We start from the raw sequence: 17,121 nt of genomic DNA, 5'->3' as shown, positions 1-17,121 counted from the left end.
ACCATTGGAGCCTTGGATTTTGATGGTCTTCGCTAAAGAGGAGCAATGGGCACCTAACAGCAGCTACAGGGTAAAATAAGCACTAGATGGCTACCAGTGGGAGCAGTAAGTGGCACACATTTTGTTTGTGAGGGTGCAGGTGGTGCTTAAGCATTGGGAACACAGCCATATTGGACAGACAATAAAATGGATATAATGGGACGTGTTTTAATATTGTGAGATAAAGATAGAAAGGCAAAAAAACCTGTTGTATTAGCACTGGGTAAAATATAAATCCATTTAGTTGACAGTAAAAAGCAATTTTGTGTCACTTAGAGACTTGCAGCTTTATGTTAGATGAAGTAGCCATATTTGTCTTCCTTTCCAATCATGCTGATTCTATTATTTAAAGGCAAATCTCCAGCCCCAGAGCACACTCAGCATGCTTTAAGCCATTTATCCACCTATATTTCACAGCTTTTACATTCAACTCTCATAGCGGATTAATGGCGAGTGTCTGTCTCAGATCCAATTGCTTGTTCTTTCTTGGATCGATTTTTTTCTGGATCAAAGGCACCGATCTAATCTCTCAAAATGTCCGAGCACTTTTTATAGTAATGAAAACAGGTTGTAAAACACAAAAATTTCTGCTTGCTATCAATTTTGTTTAGACATTTAGGGACTGTGCTGATCTAACAAAAATAGTACAGACGATGAACAGTCTGTTGCCCAGTTTCTACGGTCTTCTAATGTGAAATCCCCAGCATGTTTTTTCACTTCTGTATGAGCATACCAACTATCTAAATGTCAAAGCTTTAACTTGACTTACCTCACTCCCTTAGTAGTAATTTAGGCTTATTTTCATACTCCTAAAAAAAAAAAGCTGAGACAGAAATAGGCAGACCACTCCACAAGTGCCAAAGGATTTCCAAAAATGAGTTACTTTGCAGTAACAGCACATGAAATTGTCTCAGATCATGCTCCATTCGTTTAAAAAGCCACTGTCAGACTTAAAATGAGACTGTGAGATTTAATAAAGTGGATATTTTCTGCAAGCGTGTCGATGAAGAGCTTGTTTTTTGTTTTGGTTAGTAGTAATTGTACTTACAGCAAGGTCCCTTGCGCAGAACCTTAATGCGCCGCTGCGTGTTGCACTGGGCTTTCTCCAGCTCACACTCATTGGAGTAGGTGGACGAATCAGAGCCACAAACGGGGGCAACCAGTGATGGACAGTCCACTCTCTTGCAAACACACTCAGCCTTGGCTGGGTCAGTTGGATCCCGCTCACATACAGCGCCAAAGCCACACAGCATCGCTTTGCAGCCTACAATTCAAAGACAAAGAACAAAACCAGTTAGACACGATTTAAAAACATTTACTCCAACCAATAAACTTGACCTATACTTATTTCAATCAAACAACTTAGCAGGCCAGTCAGTGGTTTCCTATGTACAGTCAGTTATTTTTCTCTTGCCAAAGCAAACGTCATGTTTTAACAGCAGACAGGTATATCCAAAGAGAGGCCATCCTCTCAGTATGCGTCAGCCATTGGGGTTTTTATGGAGAACTCGGTGCAGTTCAGCAACAAGAAAGCATCAAGAATTACATGTGATATTGGTGTGAAAGAAACAGATGCGCTCACTTCATTCAGGCAGAACGTATTGACTCACTCACACAGCCAGCGCAGTGTGTTGCTGGGTGCACTGAGGCTTTTGCAGAGAAGCTTCAAAGTTGTTGCAAATAGTCAGCAGCAACATAAGAAATCAGTCTACAAGCAGATATAGTGCAGTCTCTTGAACAGTTCATTTTTATCCACAGATGGCTCTCCGAAACGTCAATGATCCACTGTCCGGGAAGATGAGAAGTGACAGCAACATGGGGTCAGCCAAACAACTCAAGGCTTCACAAGTCAGGTAACAACAATTCTTAGACTTTGATCTGAAACCTCCCACTGAGTCCTTACCTCTGATCAAGTGTGAAACAGCTAACTCTCAACTTTGTCATGGCCAGCTGAATGCACAAGGAAAACAAGAAGTATTCACATGTGTACGTGGTTGTATTGTGTGTACAAAGTATCAACTTAGAGAGTAATTGACCCATATAGTGGCAGCTACAGCTGCTGTGGCTCTGTGCCCACACAAAGGGCTGTTGGGCAGCCAGCTGGTGTGACGTCCTTGCCTCGGCTCTTGGGGTGTTAAAAGAGATGGCAAGCTCTCACAGGTAGCCAAACCAGATTGGAAATCAATGGACAAAAGCACACAGAAATAGGTACACTAAAAGAACATATCCTTAGAGAGGCAAGCAGCCAGTGTCACCGCTGTGGATCTGTGTCACACACTCACACACAGGTGCACCCATACATAGCTGTTTCTTATCACTGGCTCACAGGATAGGACTAAACTTAAGTTGGCTTGGACTCACTAGCAGGTGGCTTTTGTGGTTCTGGACAGACGGACAGCCTCACAGACACCTCCACATACACTAACACACACACATACAGAGACAGAGTGTGTGGAGCTTAGAGAAATGGTCTCGCATCTGCCCCAGGCATCTCATTCTGTCTCTCCTCACACCGGAGAACACTGGATGAATGTGTGGATGGGATATGTGTGTGTGTAAGTGTGTGGAGTGACAGGCAAGGAGGCTGTTTTTGACTTGACCACTGTTTCCTTTAGGGGAGCAGCTGACAGCAACCTGAGCTCACTCTCCCTTGTACCAGAGGGGAAAAGGAGTGTGTGTAAAAAAAGCTATGCATCTGTATTCCTGAATACATGTGTGTATCTGAGAGGTGTAAGGATTAGGTGTCTCTATCTCTCTCTCTCTCTCTGTCTCTCACACACACACACAAAACCCCGTAGCCAGGTGCTAGAATGAAGGCCTTGTCATGACTGGCCTGCTCCTCTGCTATCCCTTCACACCACACGCTGAGTGTGTTTGTGCATATGAGTGTCAGCATGTGGCTCAGAGACGAAGCCATGCGAGCTGAGTGACAAGAGGTGAAATTCAATCGAACTGTGTCAGATGTGTACAAGTGAGAGGGAGGGTGTCTGATAGTGTTACAGGAAAAAAATGAGGTCTTACAAAAAGCTCTCTCTGTGATCTAAATGTATCAGCTGAGTTTTAAATGAGAAATAAATTCCAAAAAACATCATGAAGCAAATTTTAAAAATGTCATTATAGAAATCCCATAAAAATGCAGACAGTTTAGAGAGGGAAAAGAAGAATGGATGCCAGTGGTGTAGCGTAACCAGATGCAATGTTTTCTGATAAGAAAATCTCACACTTGCCTCAAGCTTTGCTGTCTGACAATAGATTGACACTGGAGCTGAGTGCTCTGTCAAAGTGAAGGTATCGAGTTCAGGTTCTGGACTGTGTGCATTAATGGCATACTAATGTAGTGGAAGCTCTTTTCTGCAAACCCCCCCCCCCCGTGCACCTGAAAACAGATACAATTGACACTTCCAATTTCTTTGGAAACAACAGAAAAAACAAAACCCTTGGCAGTTAATATGAACAGTGTCATCTGTCCTGATGGTTGAAAACTAAAACGCACAACCAACAAAAACTTTGTCAACAACCAACATGCAACTGCGCAAGCTCTGATCTAGCCTGACTGACAGGTGATCACCGGGAGTGCAGAAACAACAAAAGAAATAGACGAGGATCCATTTTACATGTCCTGGGGAAAGATATGCTATAACTTTACAAGTCCCACAAATGAGAGAAAACGCTACTTTTTTCACCAGTTCTGCTGCATACGCATGTAAAGTGTTGGGTGTCATTGCTTTTGGCACAAAATGGATATAGATATTCAAACGTATAGTTTTTAGTTTCCACGATAAGTTCAACAAGGCCAAGGAGCTTGTAGACTTTGTTTGACAAGAGAATACATATATTGTCCAAAGTGATGTTGGTATAACATAAAGTAAGAAAATACTAGAAATTTAGAGGAATTTAATTCAACTAAATAAGAATGGCTGCATTTGGCTAGCATAGCTAACTGCCCTGAACATCTCTTCTGGTGAGAATCGAGTTTTTAATGTCGGTGACATGTACATGTGGTGATTTTTATAAGCCAGAAGACAGATAATGAGAAACAGAAGTTAAGAGAATGCTCTTGAGCAAAAGAGTTGTCAAGGGGGCCTGAAAAACAGTTCAATTTTGAGAAAAAAATCATTTTGATGACTGCTGTCTGCAACAGTATGTAAGGTTTTTCTAATTATAGTTTTAATTAAAATAATGCAGCACAAAGCAGAGTCCAAGTGCGATATGTGTCCTGTGACAGCTGTTCTTCACAGCTTGCTTTGCCCCCATTGGTTGATGGCTTGCCTCCAAGAATCTTAGAGCATTCCTGCATTTTTTCCCTTTATGTTGACCAAATAGCTTTACAGGATTTGCAATAAGGATTATCAGTTATTGGACAACAACCAATCCCTACATTTATGACATGAGAGGAGTTTTAGTGTTTTGAAAATGAGTTTAAGTTCAGTTGTCTTTTCTAATAGTTACTTTAGACAGCTTTAAAATGGTGGTCTGAGACACCGTTTACCTCTCAAAGGAGACTTTATCCGTGTGTGGTTATCCACAAGAAAGCTAAAAGCTCAAAATAAAAGATGCAGCCTGATTTAACACTAGACTGACACAATTCCACATAGGTGTTTAAAAGATAACAGTTTTATAATGATAACAACTATTCGTGCTCCACTGGATTTAGGTAGCATGACCTTCAGAGATTGTTCTGTCTCACTTGAGTGCTGAAAACAGTTTGGATTTTGCAGACATAATATGCAGAAGCAATAATATGAACTAAGCCTGCTCTGTGAAGACCAACCAAGGATATATATATTTATATACATATCTACAAAGATATGCATGTGTATGTATATATATATATATTTATGTATATACAATGTGTGTGTGTATACATATAATATCTATATCTATCTATATATATATATATATATATATATATATATATATATATACATATCTAGTTTGTTTTATGTATATCACAAATGTGTGCAAGCCATCTCAACGTCCTTTGGAGGGCTTTGGAGTGCAGTGAATGTGTGTATATAGCTAAGTGTGAATATAGTCATCAGTCCGTGTAAGGTAACCTTCCTTCGGCCTCACGTTTTTAAATTTTTTTTCCCCTTGCTTCCCATCTATTGGAGGCAGAGGGTGATAAATCCATTGGGAAGAAAAGAAAGAGAGTGCGTCCAGTTTGTACTTGTCAAGGACTACGCCTTGTCCACCTTACACATCATCCTGTGTTTGGGCGACTCATCCATTAAATATGACACAGTTTCAGAGCCATGTGGGTGCTCTCAGAGCATCAGCTGGTTATAAAAGGAAAAGGATAGTGTTGTTGTGATTAAAGCCTCAGTGAAAAATGGAACGGTTTATGAGTTGAAAGAAAGTGAAGCTTGGTTCTCTAGTGGAAATTTTCCACCTACTATTGACAGTTTTGATGCTTCAAGACTCAGTGTGTGTCCAAGAGAATACATATTTGAGTTTAGTTCTTGTGGATCAAAACACATTCATACATCCCTTCTTCTTCTTCTTCTTCTTCTTCTTTCTTTTTCTTTTTTTAAACCCATTCCTTCAACAATACAGAAAATGCATAACTTTGAATACTCTGTTTAAACAGTGGTGTCCTATGCTTTGACATTTATTTCTAGTTTTAAAATAGCATTGGGTCCTGTGCATGGTGCAAAAAGATATATATTTAATTACACAATGTACTATCTATGCAACGCTTTGAGTCAGATGCTTGCTTTTGGACAGAGTCAGGCAGAGACAGATTCAATAAATGTGCCTCCAAATGCAGAGAGTTCCTGTTTCTCTGAGATTGTTTCTACTCTGTGAAGAAAATGTCTGCACAGCCTTTGTTTGTGGAGAAATGCAGTTTCATTGTTTTGCTGCCTTGTTGCATTTATCTCAAACAAAGTGAAAGCGAGAAATGGACTGTTGTGGCAACCGTGGGTGCATCCATACACCAATGAGACTCGACACAATCACCACCATCAACTCAAAATAGCCACTTCACAGAAGGATCAGTGCTCTCTGCAGAGGAAGACGATACCTGTCTGCCTTTTAATTATTTTACAGCAGTTCAGTTTGATTCAGGCTGTGACAAAGGGAAGGGAGGGAAGAAGGGTGTGTATTAATAGTCCTGAACTTTACATATGTGACATAAGTAGCAACTCTGTTTCAGAGGTTGCAGGGGCAGTGAAGCGCAAATAGATAACCAGTTGAGATGCAGCTATTTGTAGCATGCAGATTAGATCTGCACACGGTAACTTCCACATTGATTATTTCCGTGCTGACTGTCATGAAGTTAGGATGAGAATGATGGTGGAGGCAGATACAGCTTGGTGGCAAGGAAGCAGCATCATATTAATGTTCATGGGTTTAAATTCATTACGCTCTAACACTCCTTGGGGACATCTTCCACTTACTCCTTTACAAAGCGTCCCCTTTCTTTGGGGCTGACACTAAGTAATATAGATGTGCTCCCCGACCGGGTGGCTTTTAACAGTCCTCGCTGTTTCTACCTCCTCCTCTCTGTAAGAGGGCTTTAGCCTCTCTATCTGTGCAACTGTACCAGAAGATATTCGCAGTGAGGGGAAAAGGTTGCTATGGTGACAGCCAGTGATGCAATCGGCACAGAGCAGTTTCTCTCATCAGGTTGTGATTGGAAACTTTCCATCTTGATCACAGGTGGCTTATAAATGTAAATGCACACACACCTACACAAAAGTGCAACCGAATCCGTACGAATCGGCCCTTTAAACTCTTTGCTGTGCTTTTTATAAAAAATGTCTGTTTAGGTGACACTGCAGTGATTGCCCAACATCTTCTCCTCATTTGATAGTTTAAAGAGAAATCCATATATATTGAAATGTAGGTATTCTAATATGTACACTGAGGCTGTAGGTTTTTTGCATCGGTCTACAGAACTATAATACATCTGTGCTGTATTGATCAGAAGTTGCCTTCCGCTCGCACTGTTATGATTATCTACAGAAAAGAGTTCAGAAACGATATGCTGTGTCAGTGCAGCAGGGCAGATAAAGAAAGTAACACCACGGTGGCCGGCAGTTATACCTGTAAAAATATCTGAGGAGGGGGGGGGGGGGGTATCAACGTCACCCGGCTTCTATTGATCTCTGGTTTGTGGTCCCCAGGGGACAAACGCAGTCAATTATTGATCTCGTTGCAATCATAAAGCACACAGCTTGAAGTAAAGAAAATGTCTACTCACGTAGGACCACCTATGCTCTTCAGCTCAAAATGAGAAATTCCTTCTTTAAACAACTTACAAGAAAAGAAAAGCGGTGAGGGGGGCGGAGAAAACTATTTTAAATGAGTAGCATAAAAAGCAATTTTCTTATCATGGCAACAGCGGAGCGAACAAATTGGAAAAAAAAACAACACAACAAAAACAAAACAGCAGCTCTCTACTTGATAATGGTGAGTTTTGGATGTGTAAACATGGCTTAGAGGTGTTTGTGGGAGTGTAAAGAGTAGCCACAGTATGGTACTCTCTTTCCCCTTCTCTCATATTACAGGTGGTAATCAATTTTCTTCCCCTGACTACTCTGTAAGACACACATGCTTGTGTTAGCTGAGCACCTGGGGCCTGACCTGGCCCACACGCAGGACGGACATATTTACCTAACTCTGCAGCCCAAAGCTGCTTTATCTAGCATTTTCTAGAAAGGCGAAGCTGGAGACAGAGTGAGCCAAGTGGGGAGACAAGTAGAGGCAGTAGATGAAAAAAATGCTTTATTGGGAGAAATAGTGCATGAGATGGAGAAACAGAGGTGAGGGAAGGTTAGAGCTCAACACAAGAGGAATATGAAAAATAACTAGAGTTGGAATACCGTCCATTTTGTACCTATGCGCCAAAGAAACCCTTCCCTGCTGCAAATGATCTGAAGGCTCTGAAATAACTAACTGGGATTTACTCAAAGGTTTAATGGCCATAAGGGAAAAATAGAAAGCTTCAAATATGACTGTACAGAATAAAATGATAAGTTGCGTCTATGAAAAATCCATTGGTTAAAATCAAATACAATGGTGACCTTGCTTGTTAGAGGAGATCTGCGTGTTACAAACAAATCAAATAGCCTGTAGATCCTTATATTTTCCCTGTTGTTTTTGTTGCACATGCCCCTCAAATTTAACTGTTGTTGCTGCTGTGAGATTTGCCAGTGCTATTTCTAGTCTCCCTGGGCTATGGTTACTTCTGTAATTTTAATGATGTCCCACTGGCATTAAGTGTAAATACACAACCCATTCAAAAGCTGTAGAGAGCCCAGACACGCACGCACACACAAACTGTTTTCAAAAGGATCTTTTTTTAGTTTAAAGAATGTTCACGTTCACTTAAGTGTGCCAGCAGTTCCACACCTGCAGATAAATTGGTTAAGAAACTTGTTGTGCTCCATATTTACATGTTTATTCTCAAGTGTCTAAGCCACGACCTAACTATGTGTTTCTTACATAAAATAACATAATATTTACCAACTACGACTGAAAATCTGGCGTATATCAATATATACGGACTTATATTTTGTGTCAATGACCGAGGTTACGAGGAAAACTGTCTGAAAGCTGACTTTAGTTTGAAACAACGAGGTAATATTCATACTTAAGCTAAAAAATGGATTCACATCGACAAGCTTCCCTTACCGTAATCAGTATCATTTCTCACCATTTACATCCATCTATGAACTTTCCATACAATAGTTGCATTTCAGTCTTGTTCTGTTTTTTGGCATTTAAACTACAGAGCAAATGCATTTTCACCTGAGAATTTATTTCAGACCTGAAGCAGTTCTCTGTTTTGTTCACTTTGTTTGGCCATATGAGAACCCTGTGATTGCCAAAGCAATTAGATTGAGACCTTGTTGAGAAAGCTTTCAAAATTTCTAAACCTTCCCCAGGGCCGTGTGTGGTGTGGATGTGCAGTTAGCCAGCAAACCAGAGGCGTTCATCTGGGGCTGTGCATTCTATGGCTGTGCATTTATTGGTAATCTGGACATTTAGCCAGGAAAACTGCCATCTCCCATGTCAAATATTGGTTCAATATAGGCCTCAAAGCGAGTTAAAAAGGACTTGTGGTTCAGTTCAACATGGTTCAGTTACAGTTCAACCCACAGTTGACCACATTTAGGTAGAACACAACCCTTAACTATGTGAGGACTGACGTGATGACATTCCTCCCCACCAACATATTCAGATAGCTCATAAAATATTTTCCTCCATTGTTTCTTTTATTCGTGCGATCTTTTCTCAGAATATAGCAGGTGCTGAGACTTCATAAATCAGGCCTGAAATGGGACAGCTCTTGACAGCTTCGTACATCTGCCTAATCACGCTTGTTATGGGAGAAAAATACATGAAGGGTCTAAGAGGAAAAGCGTGGCTATTTGTCTTGATCACGCAGGGAAACAAGCAGGGAAAGAAACAAGAGGCGAGAATGATTGAATGAGAATTAAACAGTGAAAAAGTATGAACTCCCAGTGTCTACAATCAGAGCATAGTCACTGAAAAAGTGAATAGGGAACTGACAAAAATTCAATGAAAGCTAAGAGAACTACTTAATTCTTAATCCTCATCCTGACCTGTTATAATCGTGCATCTTTGCCAGAGATACAGGAGTAGAATGCCAAATCCTGGCAGATATTGCTCCACATAACAACAACTCTGGACCTCAACAGTCATAGTGCCCTGACCTTTGTAATGAATCACATGGGAATGGAAAAAACGCTGCGTTGGTATGGACAAACCTCTTAGCTTCAAAGGGTTCCTGTTGTTTTTTTTTCATTTGTTTATTTTTTTTGCTTCTCTCAAAGCTTCCCTCCACCCCGTCTTATCAATAATGGAAGCATTGGTGACAGAGCCCTATTCTGTCATCTTGTATCTACTCCACAAACTCAGCAGCAGGCAGACAGAGATGCTTCCTGAGAACAGATAACAGCCAGTCTGCACACGAAGGGAAGCAGCGTGCACCTCTGAATTAAAAAACTTAGGGAAGCCAGTATTATGAGTTTGTCGTCTGACCTCACTATCACCTCCCAGAGATCTGCGATGGAATCTCTTACAAAGACTTGATTTTCATATTACACACACACAACTGTCAGATTGGCAGTATTTCATGTTTGCTAATTGGAAAAGGCTTTGACTGGAAAGGTGAGGCAACGCTCGCAAACAAGCAGCGAGCTGAAAGCGAACGTCATCTCACCTTCCCATGCCTGGTGTCTTCCCTCAAGTTAACACACTCTGCCTTCCGTTGACTCCATCATCAAATGTTTCATCAGCATTGCATTCCCCTCGCGTCATGCTTTTGAAAGGAGAGTTGGCATGTATGAGTAGGAGGATCACCAAAGGAGAAAGCTTGTCTCTGTCACAGGTTCCGCAGCATGGAGCTTCAGACAAATTTTCTTTGCTTCACTTGCGCTACACACTACTCCAGTTTCCTAGAGAAAAATTACATAACTAGGAATAAGTTTACAAAGGACCAGTTGATGCCATTTCACAGACAAAGTCCTGCACACGACTGGGAGACATAGAAGATTATCTCTGAAGGTATCAGTTAAAATTAGATTTATTCTTTTTTTTGGGGGCGGTAATCATTTAGAAGATCAGCATTCACAAAAGTTTATTCCACACAGATTGTGCCTTAAATAACAGACTATAAGTGAGTTTTGTAAACCACTAAACGCTAAAAAGATTCTCTTAGTGCAGAGTGCTTTTATGCTGTACAATTACGTGAGGCTGCGGGCTCTGCCTCCTCATACAAACCCTTGATAACAGGTCTGACTGCATAGCAGAGCTGTGATTTATTTGTTTTGAACACGTACAAAACATAGAACTGTCCAGACAGTATCTTCATGCTCATGCTTCAGCTTTGTGTGGGCGTTAGCCACCATAACTGCATCTATAGCCTTTGACTCCCATCATTCTGATATTGCACATGCCTGTAAAGCGTATGGGTTGAAGTTTGCTCTCCACGTTTTAATCAATAAGGCAATATTTTACTCTAACATTAGGAAATTAAACTTGGATCACAAATCAATACCAGACTACAATATGCATAAGAATTTTCTGCTCATGTTGGACACTCCTGCATTGAGATTTCAGGTCAATGCAATCCCAGAGAGTAACATTTCTTTTACGTAGTGAAGCAGAGTAGAAGGATATGGATGAATTTCCTTCTCATCGAGACAGTTTTTAATCACTAGCTTTCTTTTAGACAATGAATTTGAGCTCAAAATTGAGGTTTGGAGTAATTGTAATGTCTTACTTAATGGACAGGACAGCAGAGAGAGAGAGACAGGAAACAGGGGAGAGAGTGGGGAATTAAATACAGGAAAGATGGACACGGTCGGGATTCGAACTGGCATTCACTGCAGTGGGCATTGCCAATGTGGGATGTGCTATAACCACCTGACCTCTGAGCACCACATGTATTCAGTTTTTTTTCTTTGTTTCTTTCTGTTACTGCTTGCTGATTATACTATATTTTGTGCTAACATGGCAGGTTAACAGTTGAGTAACATACATTTAAATCTTTATATCACAACCATTTTCTTTTTTTGGTAACAAGCTTTGGGAGACAATAATTAATGTTTCCACCACAAAAGTCATATAAAACAAAAGTATTTTATCTAGTTTGTGCTACAAGGAAATATCAGATTGACACTTCCAAGCCCTGTTTCAGATGCTGCTTGTATGTCTGATTACTCCATAATTCCCTAAATTTCACCAACACTCGCACTGGCAATCAGTAGGAAATTACGTTTTTCATTTCGAAGCAACAGAAACGAATCATTCTGATGCACCTTAGTTATTTTGTGGTCCCAGATTCATAAGAAACAGGGAAAACACAGCAGAATACATAATGAGCAACACTCTTTTCATACAAGGTACTGTACTGTAACATTACTTTTGCATCAAAACGTGACCTCCACTGAATTGCTGAGTGCTGGTTGAAAGATTTGACATTTTATGTGTTGACAATTTGACCACTTTAAGCCCCCTATTAAAATCTTGAGGTCATTCCCACCTGAAAATAATTCAATGTTACCAATCGATCTTGCCAAAGAGAATTCAGGCCACTGGCAGTTTCTTTTAGCGAAGAGAAGAGGCGGAGAGGGAACTGGGCCTCCATACTGGCTCCCGCTACCGAGAGGAGAGAGCTCTCCATTTTTTTTCCAGGATTTCTGGAGGGAGCCCAAGTCAGTGGCAGATGGCAGCAGGATGAGACTCAGAGACAACCTGGCGGGAGCTTGGAAGGCAAGCCAGGAAGCGGCAGCTCTCAAGTGCTGAGCTGGTCTGCACTGGATAAAAGGTAGGCGGCCCCCTCCATATGGTCCTCATTGCTATGCCTGATCACAAAGAGGTGTAACACATTGCCATTGTCACTGGAAGGAATTCAGGATAGTTGGAGAAGAGCTAACCAATTTTGAAAGCAAAAGTGTGGAAGCATTTTCAAATTTGGAAATTAAGTAAACTAGCCTATTAGTAGAGATGATGCATCTCAAGGGGCTAACCTTGAAATAAACAAATAGTATTAGTGCCATCATATGGAAGACGTGAAAACAGAATGACGGATCCACTAAGAAGCAAATTTCATCCCAGGGGGTAAAGGGCTTTATCTTCTCATAAAGAATTTAGATTAATATTGATGTTCCTGGCTGAAAAGCTCCTCCAGAAAAATTGAGTGCAGAGATTCTTGCCAATATGAGATGATGAAAGCAGTGCCCCCCAGTTTTGCACCCATTCCAATTAAACCCCAAGGGTACCCCTCTCTAGCTGTCCTCTCTCCCAGACAGTGACTACATCATTCCCCTCCCCTCCTCCATCTTCATCTCCTCTCCTATCTGTCTATTCTCTGATCAATAGCCTTGACTTGCTGATCGATAAGGCCACAAATCACTTAATTTCTTTTTCTCCTCCCTCTCATTTTCATCGGTGCCCCACCCCCCAACCAACAAGAGGGGAAATTTAGGGGGAAAAGTGGAGGGAATAGGGGCGGTGTCACAATGTCTTTTTAAAAAGGGACTTTTTAAAAGAGTGGTTTATGTGCTACTTGTGCAAAGGTCGGAAGAGAAATGTAAAAGGCAAATAAAGCCTATTAGAAGGCCATCTGTAATTCAGTATAGTCTATCTCAATGCAAATCCTATCCAACACACATTTACTAATACACACAATTCTACACACGTTTATCACAGTCTCAGTCTGTTAATAGCCCTGAAAGGTGAATGTAGCATATGATTGTGTTATTTTCAGAAAATCAAAGTGTGGCATCAACTGCCTATCCATCAACCTGAACTTTTTCTCTGTGGTGCCTCTGGGGCTATAAGCTCCCACAGTGCACGCACACGCTCGGAGTGGATAGTTACAGTAAATGTAAAGGACAGAGAGGGAAAAAACCACCTGACGTAGGTTCAAATTTATAGCCGGCGTTCATGCACTGCTGGCTTTAGCGTTAGTATTATAGCACCACAGGCCCCCCCCCCACCAGCCACTGCTGAGTAATTAATTGCCGGTGACGTGAAAGTAGCACAAAAAGGGCCACGCTTTTGCGCTTTTCATTACTGTGCCGGGAGTCTTTCTGTGTGACTGTTTAATATTTTCTCTGGTAGAGGTAGTGAAGGAGAGAAGGAAAAAAGCAGGAGGAGGGTGGGAGAGGGGAGATAAGTAATATGGAGCTGACTGAAAGAGTCTTTAGCTCATCTATGTTCATTTGTCTTCATTTCCTCTGTTCGGAATGCTTAGCCCAAACTGACCCACACCCGCTGGAGCTCTGCTGTGCGCGTGAGCACACAAGTGGCGGCATCAACATAAACAAGCACAGTACACAGATTCCCCCATCCTGTACGTGTGAACACTCACAGACAGCCAGGCAGTATCAACATACTATATGACCTTTAATGCATTTACTTGTTTATGTATGCTTATGAGATCAAGTGACAGTATATGTATATATATATATAATCATATATATACATATATGAGATCCACCAGGGCCCTTCAAAAAGTTTAAAATCTAGTTAGCAGACACTAACAGGGCTTTTTTCCGTCATTATTTGGCAAACTGGTACCATGTTTTATTGCTTATAATAATGCATTTTTTACTATTTGCCCCAATAGTAAGAAATTTCAAGTTGATTTATACAAAATCTTTTTAGTGTTTTTCACACTGTCAGCAGCCACATAGCCCATTTTCTCACTGGTGATATGTACAATTTAAAGCTAAATTAATAGCAATTGAATAACCTCACCGATAGAACCATGGTCTGTCATTTGTCACCAACTTCAGATAAGAGCTGTTCTCTCATTTGAGATGTAAAAGATGATAAATGCAAATTGAAAGATGAAAAGACACTAATTTAAAGCACATGTTGCATCTTCTGCAGTGAACTCTCATGTGTACTATGATAGTAAAAGAAAAAAAAATACATGATTGTTTATTTCTGTTTATAGCTGCCTTTTTGCACGCATCTTTTCCAGCAACATTATCTAGTTAGTGTTAACTAACTGAACAAGCAAATAATAATAATTGTAGAGATTGAAAAAATGACAGTTGACTTAAGAAAGGTAAATAAAGTGGCTAAATCAAGATATCGAAAACATATGTCATCAATTATGGATGCCATCTAGAGTGAAAACATGGGCGCTGAAGCTTTTGAAATGCTTGAATCTTAACTGTTTATCTATAAATTCAAATTTTAATTGTTGTGTTAGAGAGTCATCGTAGATGAGTAAATCCAAGAGATCCACAGATTCAAAAGAATGGAAGAAAATGGCATAAAATATTACAGAGAAGTTGATGGAAAAGTGGTTCCATGGATTAATGAAGGAAAACATTGGTTTCTGAAACTAAAGTTGATTCTCTAAATGCACCAACAGTAGCTTTCCCTTCAAAGTATATAGGTTCCTTATGCTGTTTATTTATAGTACTCCTCATTTGTCAAGACCCACTGTTCAGTATTCTAGACCAGTGGCATGGAATACTTTCTTCTGTCAGAAAAACTGAATGTCAACACTTCCAACTAAGCCAAGCAAGGTGGTTGACAAGAGTGCAATTTGGTTGCTCTGGGCAACCGGTCAATTGTTACTGCAGAGCACATATTCATATGGTTCCTTTCCTGCATTCTCCTGTGTCTCTGAATATGGCTAGGCATTGGCTGTGGATGCTCTTATCAAATTACAGCACATTCCACTCCTAATGTGCTGCATATTTCCTCCACAGAGATGGAGAAGTGTTTTGTTTACTTCCATGGCGAGGGAGGGTTTTGTGTGTTGCAGGAGACAGAAGACGGGAAGGGAAAGAAAACAATCTGGAGGAGAAAAAAAAGTGAAGAGGGAATTTCAATCAGTGCAAAGCAAATGGGCCCAATAATGTCGATCTCCTGTTTGTCTCTTTAGGCTCACATTGCATGTTTCCAAGTGAGTTTGCTTAATCATGCACACAAAATCATACTTACAGCAGAAAATAGGTTGAGTATCCAACTAATATTTTCATTAAGCAAATTAATATTTCCGTTCTTCTGCTGTATGAGCAGAAAGAATGAGAAGAATTCATGAACTGCTCTTTAAAGCTCCCTCTGAGGTGTCTTCACCTGGGAAGAGACTTTGCATAATGACATATTCACAAACATAGCGGCTCTTTGCATGGATGCCTGTACTGTATATATGATAGATGTTTTGATTACTGCTGCATGAAGTCTTGAACTGCTGGCTTTAGCGTAAGTGAATCTGCATACAACAAGTGAGTGATACCCTTTTTAGCTTTAGTTCATTCCACTTTTAGTACGAGGTGTCTGAACATCAGCGGGTAGGGATTCAGTATCTGGTTCGAGGAACTTTAAGTAGAGCAGATGTTTGGATAGACAGTGGGTCTCCTGGTGCTTGCATAAGAAAGTCGCTAAGAGCCTCACAAGGCATCAATAATGCTTGTATTTGTGCAAAACACCTTAATTAAATATAAGTGGATCTAATATAATCTGGAAAATGACTCTATTAGGTCTGAGTGCTGGCATGTGCAGTAGTGCTGTGAAATCTGCACTGTAAAACGTTAACTGTGAATTACAGCCTCAGTAATGTGATAACTGCTGGATAGTTTATTGCTTCCTACTGGGGAACTCTGTTTGCTCAAGCCAAGAGCTCAAGCTTAGGAATGGCTTTGCTTAAAGACACTTCAGCAGAGCAGCAGTTGAAGGGCTCTGAATTGTGTAGATCGTGTGGTGTCACTTAGTTAAAGAAGGGCTTACAGTTCCAATATATCATGCACTCTTGGAGGCTTGTTGTGGCTTGCGGTACCACCAGTGGTATACTGCGTGATGTACTCATGCATAAGTGCGTCCAACCAAGGAAATAAGGAGACTTACTGCAACATACACTACTAATATTCACTACCGTTGAGTACAAACAGAAAACATAAAAAAAAACAGATAAAGCTGATCAACATAATGTAAGTGTGTTTACATTTAATAGTTACATATTGCTGAGATAATTAGTCAGTCAACAGAAAATTAAACAGAAAGGATTTTGGAAAACTAAAGCAATTAGTTGCTATTGTTGAAAAAAAACAAGATGAATTGGATATCTTGGGGGCACAAAAGCAAAAATATGTCATCTTAGAGGATTTTTGAAACTACTGTTAATATTTTAGGTGTAAACAATCTCTGGAGAGGCAATTTAAAAAACAAGATGGAACAACAAGCAAGATATCGGGGCTCTCTATTTGTACCATAAATGATAAACTGCGAAATGAAACACACATAAAGGTAAACACTGAATAAGGTCCTCATCGTATTGCATTGTCAAAAGGAAAGCATCTGCATTACTTTATGTTCAGCTGTGTGTCTACCTGAGCCATTGTTTAATTTCTCCAATGATTACTAACACTAGCAAGTCTCGACCCAGAGGACAACTGCATAGGTGAAATAAATCTTTCCATATGTCTGTGTGTTTATGGCATAAATGACTACAACTGAATAGTAAAGTGAGGTATGTACTAACAGCATATCCTCATTATAGCCTTAAGCCGTACAAATTTTTGTGGAGAAATCAACTCCGATTTAAATTATTCAAATTCTTAAAAATTTTAATTACCCATT

The 17,121-nt window shown here is 40.3% G+C and overlaps 1 protein-coding gene across 5 annotated transcripts in view; it reads right to left on the bottom strand.

Moving 5' to 3' along the window:
• Window positions 1-17,121, bottom strand: part of agrn (agrin) — a 264,104-nt gene that overhangs the window by 109,393 nt on the left and 137,590 nt on the right. For all 5 annotated transcript variants that reach the window (XM_075476038.1, XM_075476039.1, XM_075476040.1 and 2 more), the window contains one exon: window positions 1,088-1,303. In XM_075476038.1, the coding sequence (XP_075332153.1) occupies window positions 1,088-1,303 (216 nt within the window). The remainder of the gene's footprint in view (window positions 1-1,087; window positions 1,304-17,121) is intronic.

This window comes from Odontesthes bonariensis, chromosome 10 (genome assembly GCF_027942865.1).
Source record: "Odontesthes bonariensis isolate fOdoBon6 chromosome 10, fOdoBon6.hap1, whole genome shotgun sequence".
Classification (NCBI taxonomy): domain Eukaryota; kingdom Metazoa; phylum Chordata; class Actinopteri; order Atheriniformes; family Atherinopsidae; genus Odontesthes; species Odontesthes bonariensis.
This window is presented reverse-complemented; position numbering and strand designations above follow the sequence as displayed.